This window comes from Vidua chalybeata, chromosome 16 (assembly GCF_026979565.1).
Source record: "Vidua chalybeata isolate OUT-0048 chromosome 16, bVidCha1 merged haplotype, whole genome shotgun sequence".
Taxonomy (NCBI): domain Eukaryota; kingdom Metazoa; phylum Chordata; class Aves; order Passeriformes; family Viduidae; genus Vidua; species Vidua chalybeata.
Window position 1 is genome coordinate 3,209,713 of NC_071545.1, and position 18,482 is coordinate 3,228,194.

General features: G+C 46.0%; 1 protein-coding gene across 4 annotated transcripts in view; it reads right to left on the minus strand.

Moving 5' to 3' along the window:
- Positions 1-18,482, minus strand: part of GSG1L (GSG1 like) — a 56,088-nt gene that overhangs the window by 20,502 nt on the left and 17,104 nt on the right. For 3 of the 4 annotated variants that reach the window (XR_008433760.1, XM_053957772.1, XM_053957769.1), the window contains exons 2-3: positions 18,352-18,399; positions 3,389-3,541 (exon numbers count right to left, since the gene is read on the minus strand). Coding sequence is in view for 3 of the 4 variants with exons in the window: in XM_053957772.1 (XP_053813747.1) it covers positions 3,389-3,541; positions 18,352-18,399 (201 nt within the window). In the remaining variant the exon portion in view is untranslated. The remainder of the gene's footprint in view (positions 1-3,388; positions 3,542-18,351; positions 18,400-18,482) is intronic. The other variant, XM_053957770.1, reaches the window with a different exon arrangement.

Sequence of the window (18,482 nt, forward strand, 5' to 3'; positions counted from 1 at the left end):
CAGTTTAAACAGAAAAAAACCACCTGAACTTTATATTTAAACAGCCCTTTGAGGAAAACCAAACCCTACTTTTCAAGCAGTGGTGGTCAGGAGCAGCTCTGAGGCTTGGAGTATTTTCTAGCTGCAGTAATTTGGAATGTTCCTGCCATGGCACCTGGGAAGTGCAGGGTGATGATCCCCAGTGAGCTCTGGAAAGTGTGGGTTCAGGCTAAGGGAGTGGGGCTGCATCACTATATCCCAAATAGTTCTTGACAGATGTGCAAGAGCCTCAGAGTGGCAGTTCAAGGCACTTAGGAACACCAATATTCTGCCATGGTGGGTGCAGTGAGGTCTGTGTGCTACACTTGGACCATTCATTCACTTTTCTCTCTGGCCATCTAATTTTTTCTGTCGTTGCTCTTCCTGTACATGGAAGATCCTGATTTCCCTTCCCCAACCACACCCAATTTTTGGCTCCTCTTTCCTTCTTACTCTCAGTACCTAAACCACTCCATTAGCCTCCCCAGACATGTGGATAATTCAGGGCACTTCTGGAGGAGGGAAGCTGGGGAATGTTTGTGTTGTGGGCATGTTGAGCAAGACCTTCAGCAAGACAAATGTCAGATTTGATACCAGCAAGTGCAGAGGCTGAGGGAAGACCTTGTGTTACAGGGAGCTGGGATGATTTGCTCAGTGTGTCCTCCTGTTGGAGTGACACACTGCAAAGACAGGAGGTGGAAAGAGCAATTCACTCCAGGAGAAATGAGATTTGGGCAGGGTGGGTGGCCTAATGGGAGCACAGCAAAGTGCTGCACACCTTGCTTTTTTCCTGGCTGTATTTAATTTCCAGAATGCACCGGGAGCTTGCTGAACTTTTTAAATCAGTGGATTTTTCTTCAGCTGACAGTTGTGCCTTGATCTTAAGTTTGGAGTTTGCTGTTTCTATATGTCCTGTCAGTAATTTTTCAACCCTAATAAAATATTACAGCCTGCCCTGAGACCTGTCACAGTCACTCAGAGGCAGCAGGAGGTTTGGCACTGCCAGGACGAGCCTCAGCAGGGCTGAGCTGCTCGGCTCTGTCACACAAACCTTGCTCAGGGTTTGAGCCACCTTCAGCCCTGTGGCTGTGTGGGAGGCTGAGGTGACACTCACTGATGCAGGTGAGGAGGAGGAGGTCACCAGCACACTCTGGAAACGTTCTTTGTTTTATCTGCCTAATGGCAGGGCGGGATGGAGCTGGGTCTGCACCTGGCAGGGCTGTTGGTGCTGTTATCCACATCCAAATTAAAGCAGAATAATGCAAATCTTTTGTTGTGCTGCTTCATTCACTTTTGCTTTGGTCTATTTTAGCTGTGCCTTGCCAAGTTCTCCGTGGGGAAACCCTCTGGTCCTTTTTGCTGTACACTTAATGAGCTAAAATGAGCTGCCTGTACCACAAATCAACAAAAGCTCCATGCCCAGGACCATCTTTTCCCCCAGCTGGGAGAAGTTGCTTGAGGCTGGGCAGGGAGGGCACAATGCCTGTGCCCATCCGGGCTCCAGGGTGAGAGGTGTTTGCAGGTGGAAAATCCTGGAGTGGTTGGCAGTGCAGAAACACTGATCATTCACAGCTGCTTTGAGACCCTGAGCCCTGCAGGACCAGAGCTGCATGGAGGTGTCAGCAATGGGAGAAATTAAGGAGCTTTGGAAAGCTGGAGATGAAGGAAATTTAGAAAAGACAATGTATTTTAAAGCATTTTCTGATATTTTTTACTAGAAATGCTACTGGTGAAATATATCACATTAATTAAAATGTTTTATTATAAATATTACATGAGAGGTATATGTAAGTTTTTTAGTTTGTGTAAGGTTAAGAGGGATGCCAAAATTGTGATGTTGTGGGGTATTTTTTAGTGGCTCATAGAAACAACAATAAGTGGCCACAGTGTTGGGATATTTTTTCCTAAACTTTCGATGTTGAGCTATGAGAATGTGGAGATCTCATTGCACTTTTATGAGGGAACTCAAGCATGAATTTAATGAGGAGCGTTATGCTCCAATGGAAAGTCCTCTTCATTACCTAATTTCTATTAAGCTATGTCATTATAAATACGCTAAGCTTAAATAAATATAGTTTTCTTCTTTCCCCTGATATCCCTGCCATTGAAAATAACAGCTAGCAGTGTACTGGGGTTTGGGGTTTTATCCTTGTTTCAATTCCTCTATCATTTTTCCCAGTAAAATTTTGAAGTTTATATTTGGACTATCTTGGCAATGTACTTAGAAAGAGGGAAGGCCAAAATAAAAATAGAAAGTTGTGTAGGAAAGAAAACTTCATCATTCTTGCGAAACTTTAAAACTGCAGTTAATGGTGAAGGGAGAGAGGAACAGCATGGAAGTAATTGATTGAATGCTGAAGAAATCCACATAGTTTGATTTTGAAAATAGAACTGATTTTTTTTTAAGTTCCAAATTATATCCAAAGCTGAAAAATAGAACTGCTATAAATGTAGATAAATAAGAACTGCTTTGGTAGTTCTTATCAGATGTTTTTGTCACTCAGCTCTACTTCTGACCTTTCTTTTTTGTTATTATTTCACCATTTGCAGCTATCCCTGAAGATACAAAGTCCTTCCCAGAATGTACACTGCCTCTTGTAATGTCTTCCAGCCTGAAATACAGCAGGATAAAATGCACTTCTATTGCAGAAATTCTTTCTGCCAGAGAGGTCCATGCAGGAGTGCTCACATGGGCACCCTGGCTGCTTGTATAAGTCCTGGGAAGTGGGGGTTTTAGCCAGAAAAATCTTCACAGAAGGAAGTCAAGGGGCACTTAAGCACATGGTTGGACTTATTTTAGAGAAGTGAATTCCTCAAGTTCATATGGTGAGGGGCAGCAAGTACAGGCTGAGCACGAAACCAGCCCAAAGGAGCTGTTCTGAGAGATGTGCATGTCCCAGCCCACTCCTGGGGCTGCTCCTCCTCAGTGCCAGTATTAGAACCCTTTTCACTCTCCATTTTGTTAATTAACAAGATGAGCTCCTTTCTTTGGTTTTTCAGCCTCCACCTGCTTTCAGGATTAACAGAGAAAAAAGACTTTTCAGCGTTACATGTTTTTAATTTTCCTCTGGAAAATGAGTGTGATGATGCTGCAAATGGAGCTGAGGCTGGAGCTGTGGTAATGGCTGTGCGGGCTGGGGAGGGATAATTACTGCATTGCTGCTGTGAAATCAGGAATGAGGATATTCACTTCTCCCTGGAAAGAGGAGAATTTATCATGCAGTCTTTGTGCCAAAGGAACAAAAAATTACAGTGAAAAATTGCGATAGCTAAATGGGGATAAGAGAATCTTGGAGCCTCCGGTTTTTTATTCTCTCAAAGTTGTGGAATTTTGCTTTGTGGTGGTAAAAGGGGAAGGGGAGGTTCATACCTGAAAGCACAGTGAAGACAGCAGCAAAGGCATTTAACTTGAGCCCATCTATGACACTGCTTGAATGAAAGAGCTCGAGGCACATGAGGCTGAACCCGACGACCAACAGCATGATGTACAACACCTCGGACACCACGGAGAGCCACAGCACACCTGGGGGCAAAGAGCAGCAACCAGTCATCGCCTGGGGAATACTTTCAAGAGGCTAAAGTTGGCAAAAATTAATTAGGAAATTGGGAATGTCTAGGAGTAACTGTGCATTAGGAATTTTTAAGAAAAGTTGGTTGGTTTTTGAGGTCGCCAATTGTAATTTTTTTTTTTTTAATGTTTATCACATCCACTGTATATTGGGAAAAAATTTCTTTACTGAAAAAGTCATTAAGCACACTCTGCCCAGGGGAGTGGCAGAGTCACCATCCCTGGAAGGGTTCAGAAAACAAGTAAAGGTGGCACTTCCAAATGTGGTTTGGGGGCATGGGGACATTTGCCATTAAAGGTTGGCCTTAAGGATTTTGGTGGTCTTTTCCAGCCTTAAGGATTCTGTAATTCACAGAGTTTAAACTTGGCGAACCATGGCCCAAACTCAGGAAAACAGAAAAAGCAGTGAATGAGGATGTGAAGAGTGGCAGGGTGGTAAAGAGACTGCAGAAAAAACAAGCTGTTGCCTGTTCTTGTTCAGCTTGGCTACAGAACCTCTGTGGGTACGTGTGAGAACCTCCTGGCTCCTCTGAGCCAAGGCACAGCTCACAGAATTAATTTCCCCACCTGTTCCACAGTTTAGCTGAGCACAATCCACCATGCAGGGAGGTGATGGCACAGGGTACCTGACTGTCTGTGTGCTGGTGGGAGCTGGACAGCCTTAGATGTCTCTTTTCCACAGAGAAAATAAATTCAGTCCATGTTTTAAAATTCTTGCCACAGCCTATTGCTGGGGGCTGTTATTAGAAACAGCCCTGCAGGATGGCTGGTCTCATTCAGGGCGTTCTCACAGGGTTTGTGCCATGGGACTCGCCCAGAAACAGCCACAATTACAGCAGGGTGGGCACAGATGTTTGTAACATGCTCAGCTGAGGAGCTGCAGATGCAAAAATGCCTGGCTCAAGTTTCCTCAGGCCCTGGGTGCAGCCCTGAGGGTCAGGGCCCTGTTTGAGCTCTGCAGGACTGGGGGCAGTGCTCAGGGCAGGGGCTCTGGGGGCACGGGGCAGTGCCCAGCAGGGACTGATGCACCACCAGGAGATGTCACCTTTGGGAATTCCAGCAGCGCAAAACCTCCAGCAGGATCTGCTGAGTCTTTGAAAGTCACCAAGCCATGGGGTAAATTGGAGAGGATGGGAACAGATGATCAGATTGAGCCCCTGCCCAATTTCCAATTGCTGTTTCAGCATGAGAATCTGCTCAAATTCTCCAGTACATTTGCTAACCTGATAGCTGGAGAATTCACCTGGAAACAATGAGCAGTGATGGAAAATTTCAGGCTAAGCAGTTGAAACATGGAAAGTTAAGCATCTGAAGACAATGGCTTATATTAGAAAATGTTAGCTGTAACCATAGAGACTGCTACAGGCTTCACTTATATTAATACCTTCTCTCCTCACTGCGAGAGCACATGTGTGATAAAGCCTACAGTCCAGCTTATCAAACCAGATATGCAGTCTCACTTTTATCAAATATTTGAGTGGCCTCTTGGTGACCAGGCTGATCCCAGCTCATATTTTTTCTGGGAATTCATCTTTGTAATTACATCTAATTAATATGTGCTATTCGTTGTTGCCACTGTAGCTGACCTTTTGAGTTCTTAAACCACACTACAGAGATAGCAATAAATAAAGCTTTTAATTGCTCACAGTGGCTGTGTGTGCAATATTGCATCTATCAACAGCAAACAGCTGCTTATCTCACTCCTCTTAGTCAACTTAGTATCAGGCAACTGGCACACTCTTCCAAAAAGGAATGCAAGTGAGAGAGAGCAGAAACAGCAGGGTTTAGAAGGGATTTTGCCTCATTTTCTCAAACCAGCAGTGTCTAAGATGAGAGAATGATGGAATGATTTGAGTTTGGAAGAATTAGATGCTGCAAACCTGACCCACAAACTGAGGCAGCAGAGAGCCCTAACTAATGAGCTGTAATTCATTCAGCCCACACTTGAAATGTTAATGTACAACACACCTGCCCAGGTGTTTATTGCCCCGAGTCAAGCCTTGTGGACCCCCACTGGTGCTCTGTGCACAGAGGGCAGTGCTGTAACAGTGTCTGCAGCTCACCACTGTGGTGTGGCTCAGCTCTGCTTCCCTGGGGGAACATCTGGGCTCAAAGAGCTGCAGTCCCATGGGTAACATCAGGCTGCTGGTGCTCAGGCTTAGGGACAATTCTCTTGGGTGTTTTTATCAATGACCTGGACACTCTTAAGGAAGTTTGCTCCTGGTGATCCTAAATCAGGAGGAGACCCTGAGTCCCTTGAGAATGGAGGGTCCTTAGAGAGAGACCTCAGTAGATTTGAGTGTCACCAGTCAGATGAAATCTAACAAGGACAAATGCTGGGTTCTGCTCCTGGGCCAGGGTAATCCTGGAGCTACCTACAGAGAGGGAACAAGGAGCTGGAGTGCAGCCCTGCAGGAGGGGTCAGGGGGTTTGGTGGTGGTTCTGGGGGTTCAGGTGATGTACTCAGCTCTATATATGCACACCCTACCTGTTGCCCACCTGTGTCCCAGTGCCTGGAGCTGGTGCTGCAGTGATTTTGGAAAGAGCAGGGTGCTGGGGAGGTGCACGTGTCCCTGTGGGAGCATCTGGGTTCGTGTGTCCATTGCAAGGGGACAGGTTCAGAGGGACTGGAGGGCTCTGGGAACTGAGCCTGGAGGGCCTGGGGCCAGCTGGTGTCCTTTATTCTCCTAAGAAAGGAGAAAGGAGCAGGAGAGAGGAACACCTGACTGTGTGGCTGCTGTCACAGGGAGTGCTTTGGCTTCCCTTCCAAAGGGCTGGGATAAGAGTGGCTTTGCCAGTAGGATCACCTTGCAAGGAAATCATGAAAAGCTCAATGAGACGTGAGTTTTGCTCTCCTGTAAATCCTTTTTCTGATGAGACACAAAGGCTGGGTGAGTTTGCTGTGGGAGGCATAGTCAATTACTACTTTTTTTGGGGCCCTGTTCATATCTACCAAGGAACTCTCTTGTTTTATTCCATGGTGTAAGTGAATGCCTGCTCTGTGCCTTTTGTTTAGTGCATCCAATGTGGGGAAAGGCAAGTCCCACATGCAGTGTTTGCATAGTTCTATGTCCTGTCCTGCTTCTCTGATTTTGAATTTCATCTGAAATAATAACACCCAGAAAATGCAACCTGTGTATGAATTTTGCATTTTCCTGTGCCTGCCTGAAGTAGAACAGTTGCTTCAGGTTATTAATTCAGGAGACAGAGTCTTTCTGTTCTGTGCTGATGGTGAAGTGATCTCCCACTGCTCCTCTCTCAACATGAGATTCATGAGGCAGTCACTTGGCATCACTTCCCTCACAACCTCTTACAGCCTCCTTCCTGCAAAGTAGAGAGCTCCTTCTCTTGAGGGGACCTCAGTCATTCCAGGTGACAGGGAAGAAGATCTCCAGGGTATCCTTCTCTTTTCCAATCTTCTCTGCTGTCATCTTTTCTGTCTGCTTACTCCCCTCCAACTTGTGTTCTCTGCCCCAGGGATCTGTCTGGCCTAACTCAGCTTCTATGAAAAATCTCTCCTTCAGAAGAGTCAGGACTTGGTTCACTAGAGAGTTCCACCTGGATGGCCTGTAACTGAGGATCTGTACTCTCATCAATCAGCAGACTCCTCTCATCTTTTGGTCTCCATCCTGTTTATGCATGTTTTCCTGCTCAACAAGCCCACTGCTGCCTGTGCAGAGAAAGGGCTGGGGAGGAGCTCAGCTGGGATGTGCCACTGTGCCAAGGACATTCCAATGTGAGACCTCCCAGGAAAGGAGGGTCTTGGACTTCAAAGCAAAAGCGAACCCAGAGTGGTTTCAGTGGCGCTCCCACACACACCAGGGTGGGTATGTGTGAGCAGCCCACCCAGCATGCAAGCACCAGGACATGATGTATTCAGCCAATCTTTCCAGGATTCCCTGCAATAATGCAGAGGATGACAGCTGTCAAGTCCTCCTCATGCCTGCTGGGCTTTTTTTAGGTGACAAAATCGTGCTGGGTTTGCATGTTCCCTTCTGTGCTGGCCAGGAGCTGGCAGGGTCCTGTCTCGCCGTCCTGTCACTCTATGTGGAACATCAAATTGTTGTCCTGTATCTGGGCCCATCCTGGTGTCTGAGAAACTGCAGGAGGGTGGGCACTGCGATCTGGATGACCACTGACAACAGTACCATCAACACCTCCTGCTCTAACACATCTTTTCTGTCGCTTTTGTCCCTGGTGCTTCTCCACCAGCCAGTCTGTCGCCCCTCAGCAGCGCTGCTGACAATGACAGAGCCACTTCTGGGCACTGTGGGGCACTTTGGATCTTTGCTCCCACCCACAGATATGCTGTATGTCACAGGTGGGATTGCTCTGAACCTGAGCACCATGAGCTTTACCTGGAGGAAAAGGGGTAACCAGCTTCAGGACAATGTCCCTGTGAAGCAAAATCCCTGAAAGTACAGGACCTGGGCTCAGCTTCTCACCCAGGATTTGAGATTAAAAAGCTGGGACTCACGGAAAGATTTCACATAAATCAACCTATATCATAGGGCTCCTGCATCAGAAGGAACCATATCACATTCATATCATCTGATCTCATGGCAGGAAGAAGATCAGTGCAGTAGCAGGGACATTAAAGAACTTTGTGTCTCTGAGCTTTGTTGTTTCCTAACCACTGTGTGAGACACTGTCTTCTCCGTGGAGCTCATGGTGGGAAGCACCAGTGTCACCTCCTCAAGGGCTTAGGCCCTGCAGCAGCATTGTTACAAGGAAATTAATTTTCCAACACTCTCCAGTGAAGTGAACATACTCTTCATTATGGCTGAGAGGAGAACTGTTACCCACAAGACCAGTGGGGTTTTAGGCACTCAAGAACTCCATGAGCCATCTGGCAGGATCAGTCCCCTGCCTTTCTGCCTGACAGCAGAGAGCAGCAGCATTTTGAGAGAAGATCCACAGATCTGAGTGTGTCTCTGCAAGGTGGTGATCAACTCGAGCGCATCTGCCTGCACCGAGATGTTAGAAAAGGGAGATTGCAGACAGTCCTGAAGGGATGCAACAAATGGAACATTTCTTCTGACAGTGGGAGAAAGAATCTTTACCTCAGCCTCCAAAGTTCCTCCCAGAACCTGAAACCATTTCAGGTCAGCCCTGGCCACTGAGGAAGGCACTGCGAGTGGACACTCCCCCCACAGAGCTCCAGTGCTGAGCTTCCTGTGGAACAGGGATTCTGAAAAAACTCATGGGAATTCTGCTTAGAAGAGCTCGAGGCATTCAGTGAGTTCCTGATGAAGGAACCCAAAGAACAGTGTTTTTAATGACTTCCAGGAGGTTTGAGCTGAGTTTGACTGCTTGATGCCCAAAGTTCATTCCTTGTTCAAATCCATTGCCATTTCCTGACACAAAGCAGCAACAGTTCACTCCATCTTTTCCACCAGAGAGCTCTGGTTAAACTGAGCCATGTCAAGCCTGACATGTTCTGTGCTCCTTCCCCACAAAATCCAAAGATGATTCTTGTGTTGCATTTTTAAAACCATTCTCAGGCTTGTTAGCAATTTGGATTGAAACACCAAGAACTTGGATGACATCTGAATGGGATTATGTGCAGATGATAAAGAAACATTTGCTGCTGTTTCTGGAATGTCAGAGTTCCATAATTTCAATTACTGTTGAGCTTTTGAGATTAATGAGGCCAACAAACCAGTTCTGGAGAGTTTAAATCACATCTATACCTCCTACCACCTACAGTCACATGCAGCCATGGAGTTTGATGCACACTTGTCAAATCAGAAAAGTTGGGTTTTGGTGCCAGCTCACATTGCCAGTGGGATCTGACGGCAGATTTTGAGGTCCTATCTCCAGACGAAAGAATGAAATCCTCTTCTGGCTGCTTCTTCAGGCTGCCCAGGCCGTGGAAATGACTGACAAAGATCCTGTGCTGGTGCATGTTCTCAAGGAAACACTGAAGAGGTGGCCAACACAGGAATTGCTGGGTGACTTCAAAGCAGTTTGAATCCATAAACATGAGCTGTTGGCTCTTAAAGGATTTCTTCAGGGAAAATCATATTGCTATTCCTGAAGGATGTTGCTGAGTCATGTTAACCATGTTATACCCAGAAAAGGCAAGGATTGTGTGCCTGGAAATGTCTGTCATGCATTTTGGAGAGTGGCTTGGAAATTCTCCAGCATAAAAAAACGCAGAAATGAATGTATTACCTGCCATGCTGTGACACTGCCTGCTGAAAGCCCAGCCTTCCTGAGCAGTGCCCATGAAGAAATGGCCTGGAATCTGTATTGATTTCTGAGGGCCCTTTCAGACAGAAAATTAGTTTCCTAACTGGGGCAGACTCACATTCAGAATGCCTCAGTGGGAATTCATCCTCCTCAGAGCACTGCCTCAGCCTGTGCTCCCTGTGGATCTGTGGCTGCTGCATGCCAGCCCTTCCCAGAGCACAGCTGCCTCATGGGGTCAGGGGCTGCCCAAAGCAGCCTCACCTGAGCTGTCACACTCTGTCCCTGAGCAAGTGACCCGGCTGGACAATGCTGCAGGCAGCCAGAGAGCTCTGGGAGAGCTTTGCAGTTCCTCATAACTCAGTGTCACACGTCTGCCCTGAGAGCCAGGGTCTGTCTGAGCTGTGGGGAGACACCAGCTCCAGTCACTCCTCTGCCAGTTCAGCCTTGAGCTGTCTGACAGAGTCTGATGGGCAAGTAGGAGCTCTGGGGGGTTTTCTGCATCACAGTTCATCATATGACAAAAACCCTTCTGTCTGCTCAAAGCAGTGGAGCTGAGCAACGTGTGCTCCTAAATCCTCGTGCCTGACTGAGATGGAATCAGGAGCGTGGCACTTGAAGGACAAGCCAGTGCTGCCTTGTTGAGCAGCTGAGGAGACATCAGTGTCCAAGCAATGCTGTCCTGGAGAGTGTGGAACTCCTCACCTCCCTGCTGGCAGCTGCTAACCCAGACACTGCTGCTGCTGCCCGGGGGAGAAAGTGCTGCTCTCACCCTGTGGCTCACTGTCATTGTCCCCAAGATCCCTGAACTGCCACAAAACACTGGAAACCACAAGAGGCTGTGGGACGTCAACTAGACAGGTGTCACCCTGTGTGTGGGGAAAGGAGCCCTGTCTGAGGGCCAGCCCTGGTTCTGGGGGTGTGAACTTGCACCCTGCAGGTGGCATCTCTTCTTTGTGCAAAGGCATTTCATTCTCCTCCTTGTTGTCCATTCACACTGTGGCAGCCAGGGACATGGGGAGTTGTTACCCTTGCTCATGTTAGCAGCAACAAAAAGTTCTGCTCATGTGGCCTCCTCGTCTGTTTTTGCTGTCCTTGTGTTTCTTGACTCATTGCTCTGCTTTTTCACACTTAGTGACTTCACTGGAACTGACACCTGGGTCTCACTTAAATCTCTCCTCTTCAAGAGTGAAGAGAGGAAAAAATAAGGCAAATGGGCACACACTGAGAAATGTTGTGCGCATTGTTTTGGAAGGGCAGTAAGGCCAGCTTCATGTAAATCTCACTCTCTCTTCCAGTGCCATTTGGATGGGTTTAATCATCTGCTCTTCCCTGCTACTCCAATGCTGGGAATTCCAAGCCAGAAATGCTGGAGTGATCAATACAAAATGGTGAAGAGAATAAACCCTGAGCATGTTGTTGTGGCTGGCAGCGGGCTGCGCGCTGCTGGTCAATGCGTCACGGCAGAGCCGGCCATCTGCCCATCCTCGTGCTGCACAGAGGCACACCACAGAGCCACCAGAGACACAGCAAGCTTCCTGACCCTCAGGGCCACTGAGGTACCTAGAGCTGCCTGCTCCACTCAACTGCATCGAGCAGCAAGGCTAGATAAAGAGCTGGCAGCCAGACAAAGGACTGAGCCTTGCAGAATGTGAGAAACCAGAGGAGGAGTACCTGACACTGCTGAGGGGAGAGAGGCAAAGCTGTGTTTTGGTTTTGTTTAGCTTTAGCTCTTGGTTAGCTTCTTTATTTTGGAAGGTGAGGTGGAGCTGTGACTCATAAAATGATTCTCTTCTTTGTGGTGCTGACTTTTGATGGCTCTGGCATCGAGCAGATTGAATCCTGTGTATGATACTGAGCAGACTGTGGGATATCTTTGTATCCATAATCTCCTTTTCCTGGTGTAGTAGTAATATAATGAGTAGAGCAAGACAGTGGAAAAGATGATGAAAAATACCCTAAAAGAGAATTATCCCATGTACCTTACTAAATATATTTGGGCTCAACGTTTCCCTTTGAAGACCATCAGTGCAGGGCCCGTGATGTACTTCCACCCTCAGCACTGGGCTGAGAAATGAATGATGTTCAGACCAGTGTTCCCCACATCTTGGCATCCCCAGTGTGAAAAACAAGACTGTTTCCTCCTTCAGTAATTAGGAATTTAGCTTGAGTTCTGCTGGTAAGAATGGCTTCATCTTTGTAAGTCTAATTGCCCTTTAAAACTAACTTCAGTGATTCATAACAGATGTGTAAGAAAACACAGATAAAATACAAGTAACACATTTTTTTCCTGCACACTTAATCATAGCTCTCCTGTGACAAGTGCACAGGTATTTGCCTGTGGGTATGGATTTACCCTATTGCAGATACATGAACTATAATGCAATAGGAAGTATTCAAGAAGAATACAGAGCCTGTTTTGGAAAGTGTACAGTTCTTTTGGGACACCAAGTTACATTTCTTTTTACTGATGCAGGTCTCTAAGTGCTCCTCTTAGAAAACTGGTCCTCTTTTTTTCTTCTTAGGAACATCTATCCAGTACATTAAAAAGGAGGTTTGTTTTTTAACTTGGCTGCTACAAGTCTCGTTTCTCTCTTTTCTAGCCTGAAACCTGCTCTGCATTGTCCTTCTCATCCAAACAAGTATTTCCCTATTTTTGACCATAAATGACACTCTTCTCTGTATGTCTTTAAATTTTATTGTCAGTGCTTTGAGCTGGGGCTGGCAGGGGAGGGATGAGAGGTGCTCACAGGGAGCTGCAGGTGGGTACATCATGAGTACTTGTGGTGGCATGGTGACTTCTTGTTTTGTTCTTTGGTTCCTACGATGATCCTAATATTTCTTTTTCATCTTAATCTCTGCAGAGCAGTGAATTAATGTTTTCATAGAAGTGTCTGTCATCGCCCAAGAGCTCTATCCTGAGGGGAAAAGCTAATTCAGAACCCATCACTATATATGTAAAGGTAGGATGACTCCTCGTGTTCCCCACTTGGCATTTATCAACACTGATCATTATCTGCCATTTGCTCTCAGTCACTCAGTGACTGAGAAGGGTTTCTTCATGCTTCAGAGGCCTGCAGTGTATCCAGTGGTTTGCAGGCTTTCAAGATTCAGCTGTCCTTTTAGCTGAACATTTTAATGTATTTTAAGCAGATCTTGCTTTTCTTGAGTTCCCTTCTTCACAACTTTTAGAAACACTTCTATTGCTTCTGAAGGAAGCTGAATCTGCCATACAAGCCATACAAGGGATCTCTTACTAACATTTTGAATCAAGTGTAGGGGTAAGTCAGGAGTAACAAGCTTTCCACTAATTTCTCCATGCTCATATCCAAAGTTTGTCTCTACATCTTGCATAACATTTCTTGGTCTGTGCATGGTGTTTTAGAGTCAGCTCCTGCTGTTTTGTTTTCTGCCCTTACACTTTCTCTGCTATCAGGTTTAACCCTGCTGTCTCTGAAGCTGTCCCAAGGGGTGATCACTAACCTAATTCTGCATTTTTTATCTGAACATGGAATCCATCCACAGAGATTGTGTTGCTCGTTAATGACATTACCTTGTTACTCTGATTCAGCTTTAGTACATGACATCTGCTTTGTCTTTCAGTGTAATCAGCAACAAGACATTATTGTCCCTCCAATTATCTTTCTCCCATCAAAATTCTGCTACACCTATTATGTCAGGATCCATTAAAATCAGGCATCTAGTTTTTCTGTTCTCATTAATTGCTGTTGCAGTGCTGGTTTAGGAGCATGTACAGAACTGGCTTAGCTTTCTCTTTTTTCTGTGCTGTGTTTAGGTGAGACTTGATTTGTTTACTTGCTGTTTTCCATGTGCTACTTTAGCTCTGCCAGCCACTTTTTAGGCAATGCAGAATTGATATTGCTTCATCTCTCCAGGATGCACCATCACAGGCTGTGTAGAGGACGTGCAGGAGGCATCTCCTACCTCTGCCAGGACAGTCTCTCATTTAACCCCCCCACCCCCGTAAGATTTTGGACTGTTCAGTGTTCACTAGCCATTAGAATTTTCCTTCTGCAGGGTTTTGCCTTGCCTCAGCCTCTGTGGTCTCTGAAAAGCCTGGTTTATTTCATGTGTGTGAGTTTATCAGTAGGTAGGAAGCAGTGCAATGCAGGCAGCTGCTGAGGGCCTGCTGCCTTGCCATTCCTTGTGGGAATTGTTCCACAAAATCAGGTACCACAGAGCACTGGAGTAACCTGGCCAGGCTGTACCACACCTGTGAGGAGCCTGCCCTGGGAATCCAGCCCTGTGTTTGTGTGGCCATCTCAAAGCTTTGAGCCAACACTGACATTTGAGCCTGTTCCTGCAGCACTTCCCCACAGGGCCCTCAGGCCAGAGCCCCTCATCTCCAGCTGTGGGCACTCAGGTGCTTGCAAACCTCCACCAGCACCATCCCAGAAACTGCTGGGGGCACCACATTTCCTGCAAAGCCCTGCTCTTCTCCAGCAAAATGCTTCCAGCACAAGTGCTGCTTCCAGCTGATTTCTCTTGCCCAAGGAGTTGGGCTGGGCTCACCCTCTGGCTGGGAGCTGGCAGTGATGCATCCAGAGAAGGAGGCAGGAGCTGGAATCCGCGCACAGCAGGGGGAGGAACACTTGTGGGTGTGTCCAGCTGTGGTGTTGTGGTGTCACTGAAGCCATTTATCTGCTCATTTGTGGGATCTTTTGCTCTCCATTGTGGTGTCCTGGTTTCCAGATGCAATTTTTGGTCTTGGGTTCTTCCTTTTGAACATATCCTCCGTGGCCTCTTGGGGTTTTTCTTGGGCACAGATTTGAGGCCGTGGGAAAGGGATGACAGAAGGTGCCATGGGAGGAGGAGGAGGAATGTAGTGAGGAGCGTGCCAGCCTCAGTGTCCTGGTGGGGCACTACAACAGGGACAGAAGTGTCCCTTGCTGAATAAATCACCCTTTTCTTCCTCAGGCAGCAAAATATTCAGCAGCAACAAAACTTTGATTAAGTTCTGAGAATATCCCAGAAGAAATGGAGAACTGAAATATCAGGTCCAGCCTACTTTGACAGCTCCCTTCCAGCTTCTTTTGGAAATATTTGCTGTCTTACTGCTCATGTCTGTAGTGAAAATGAGAGCACTTCGTGGGCCCCAACATCTGCTCAGTGAGAGCCCATTAAAAGTCCTGGCTGCTGTAACCAGCTATTGCTCTATCATTTTTATCAATAGCAAATGTAAACTCTCATAGGAAAATGTTTTTTTTTTTTTTAGTTAATATCTACCATCATGAAGCTGATTTTGCTAAGCAGCTTTGGCACTAAGAACCAGCAACAGCTAATAAATTCAATGTTAGGCTTATGAGGTTCTGACAGATTCCTGGCAGCTGCCTTAAATGCAGGAAAAAGCTCTCCTAGTGTGGGTTGGAAATGCTTATTTATACCATACTGTGGGTCTGTTTGCCCCAAATTTTGCTGCCTCCTTTTAGTAGATGTCATTGGTGAGATATATGACAAGGCTACAATAACTGATCAGAGATACATTTTCCAGCTACACCAGAGATCAGCACTAATGCATAAAGATAGGAAGCTCGGCCATAAACTATTAGATTTTTACTGTAAGAATTTTCATTTATGAATGCAAGGTTTGTGGTAAGGATGTGACTAGACCTCATCATGGATGGTTTTATTTACTGTGAGTTTTATGATAGTTCTTTTTCTGTATCAGAGGGTTTTAAATAATCTGCAGGAGTTTAACACCACCTTGCTGTTAATTGGTGGTGGACCCAAGCACAGATGGGCTGTGCAACTACACTGAGTGTGTTCTTAACATGTCTTAAAAGTTGTGTCTTAAAAGTGAAGGATGATGTGCTCAGAAGAAGGCGTGGGCTTCAGGAGCCTCTGTTTAGCTTTGAAGTTGGTCAGACAGGGATCCTCTTTGGACCAGGGAAAACTAAAAGGAAAACTTTGGGAAACCTGAGTGCTCAGCTGCAATAATGGAGCTTGTATTGCAGAGACATTTCAGATAAACAACCACTTTTTGGTGGTTAAGTGATGCTAAGAATATGTACAGAAAGTGAATAAGCTGCAGTCTCATTGTGAAGCTAAGTTTAGTCCCAAATTTCCCAGTTGCACGATTGCCTGTGAAAACCACAAGGTTTGAACTGAATTTGCTATTCACTGTATTTCATCCTTTCTCATTGACTTGAACTGGCTGGAACTGAGTCGTTGATAAGCCTCTGCTCATTAAAGTCAATGCTGAGTGAGGGGATGAAGAAATTCAAGGAAAGGGGAGCTCCTTCTAACTGGAAAAGAGCAGATTAAGTCAAGACATTAAAGAATTGTTCAGTGAAAGTAAATCAGGCATCAATTTTCTCTTCACGTGTGGTGAAAGTAGCCCTGGAGAGTACAAGACTGATGGTGAAAATTCCAGATTAACCATGTTGCAGTGTCCAACTTGATGTACAGTTGTGGAATTTATCGTGGTTTTGTCTATGAGTCTGATGGTCAGCACTTTCCATCTCTGACAAACATTCCTCTCTCTTTCTGTCAATATGCCTTACAACTCCATGGAAAGCCTTCTGAAATAGATAGAATTTTCTTTATAACACTACACAGAAAGAGCCTTCCTTCCTCAAAAAAGAAAAATAGAATAATCTAGAAATATGCACTGACATCATGCAGCAACTCTAAAATTCTCCTGGAAAAAAAAATGCTGACAGCATTTCACACAACCAAAAGAAATCCTGAAAGCAAAGCACTAAATGCTGTTTTGGAAAGTGTGTGGGTGATGCCACCAATCATTCTGCACCATAATGAAGTTCCAGAGAAAGGGGATAAAGCAGAAAACCACCGCAGTGCCTTTAGAGCAGGCACCTTGTGCTTGCTCTGGTCTATCTGCTGGAGGGGCTCGCTGTGCCCACAGCCCTGGCGATGGGAAGGCAGGGAGCTTCCCTTGCCCAGCTCCTCTCACACCCCTGGCCATCCTCTCTCCTCTCCTGTGTCTCTCCTTCAGGACCAGTCCCACTCCCATCCTTGGACAGAACTTTCTGGAGCTTCGAGATCCTCGCTGTCGTTCTGGGAGCTGCACTAAAAAGCACAAAACACCCCAGTGCATTACAGAAAAGTGCAGCTTTCAGCTCTGTGGCTCTCTGCCCTCCTCCTGATGATGCCCTAGGATTTCAGCTTTTGTTTTTTTCATGTATTTGTCATCCTGCAGTTTTTAGTGTATAACTCTAAACTCCATATCCCGTGTGAGCTGCTGCTTCCCCACTTTGGGCAGACACAACAAACACCTCACTGCCTGAGGCCCTGAGAGATGGAAACAAAAGTGAGCTGGGGGAGCAAATTTGGGGTAAATTACTTCATTACCTGAAGCTGTAATTGGAAGATTAACCCCCAAATGGACCAAACTTATAAAAGTGTGAAAATCAGTGACCCTTCATCCATTTGGGTGTAGCCCCTGGAGGGCTTCCTCCGCCCAAAATCTACCTGAAGGCCCTTCAATAAATAGAACTGCTTTTTATTCCCTTAATTTTGTCTGCCCTCTGTTTTTAGGTAGCCTGAAAAGGCATCACTGAGTCCTTTTGTAATGTTTTCTATCACCGAGTTTGTTTTCTGGTGGCTGCCGAGTGTTGAGCTGCTGGTTTTGTAAGAGCCTTTGTGCCCCAAGGTCCCATTTGTGTGTGTGAGATTTAACTGGGAGCCCATTAGCGACACTAATCCCAGGCTTGTTCTTCCCTTATGTGCATAATTTATTTGGGTTTACTTACAATGAATTTCACAGAGGCTCTGTGGCTGTTTCTCTCCCTGCAATATCCCCTGCTTTATTAGCAGTAATTGCCTTTCTTCCCGTTTTCCAGTGGATCAGCAATTCAGGCAAATTAAGGAAAATTGTTCTTTACACCACTTATTGCTGCTCCACCAAGCCTGAGGAAGGCATCCTGTGCTCAAAAGGTTTTGGTATTGTCTCAAGTGATCTGACAAAATATATGGGGCATCTCTTCAGCTGGGACCAGGATGGGCTCAGTTCACTTTAATTGAGCTCTATGCATTTTTTCCCCCCTTATAGATTTTCAAAAGTGGGGTAAATTTCTTCTGAAAATGAAAGAAATCTCAATAATCAATTGAACTTCAATACCAGGGTGAGGAAAATGGTTGTGACCTGCTTCTGTGCACTTGAATATATAACTTTTCACAAGAGTAAACCAACCAAAGAAGCATCTGGATGAGTCTTTCTCACAAAGAGATATTTTGGTACTGTGACTGTATTTTTCTGACCCTAAATATCTTCATGGACTGAGGAGACCACACAGCATTTCCTTCCTCACTAGATGAAGAAGGGAAATGTCTGTCTTACAATACAAATCTTTATTTTTCTTGCAAAAAGCCACCTGAGTTAAGATCAAATAAATGACAGACCTGCACAAAGTGAGCAAACAGCTGCCACAACCCCTTGGTGCAGGTTTCAGCTGGCTGTGTGTGACGTGGATGACATGAGGGTCCCTGTGTGCTGGGGGATCGTGCTTCCCCTGGCACTCAGGTACCACAAGACACAACACTGATGCAGTCTGGAAAATGGGAGGCAAGAAGCCTTGGCTGTGTGCTCTTACCTTTTTCAGAAGCCGGGGCAAGGTCAATAAAACTTCGACATTTTTCACCTTTAAAAGAAAAGGATTGTTTTAGGAGACAGAAGTGGGTTGGTGTCGCTCTGCCTCCTCTCTCTGCCCGGGGTTCCTGCCCT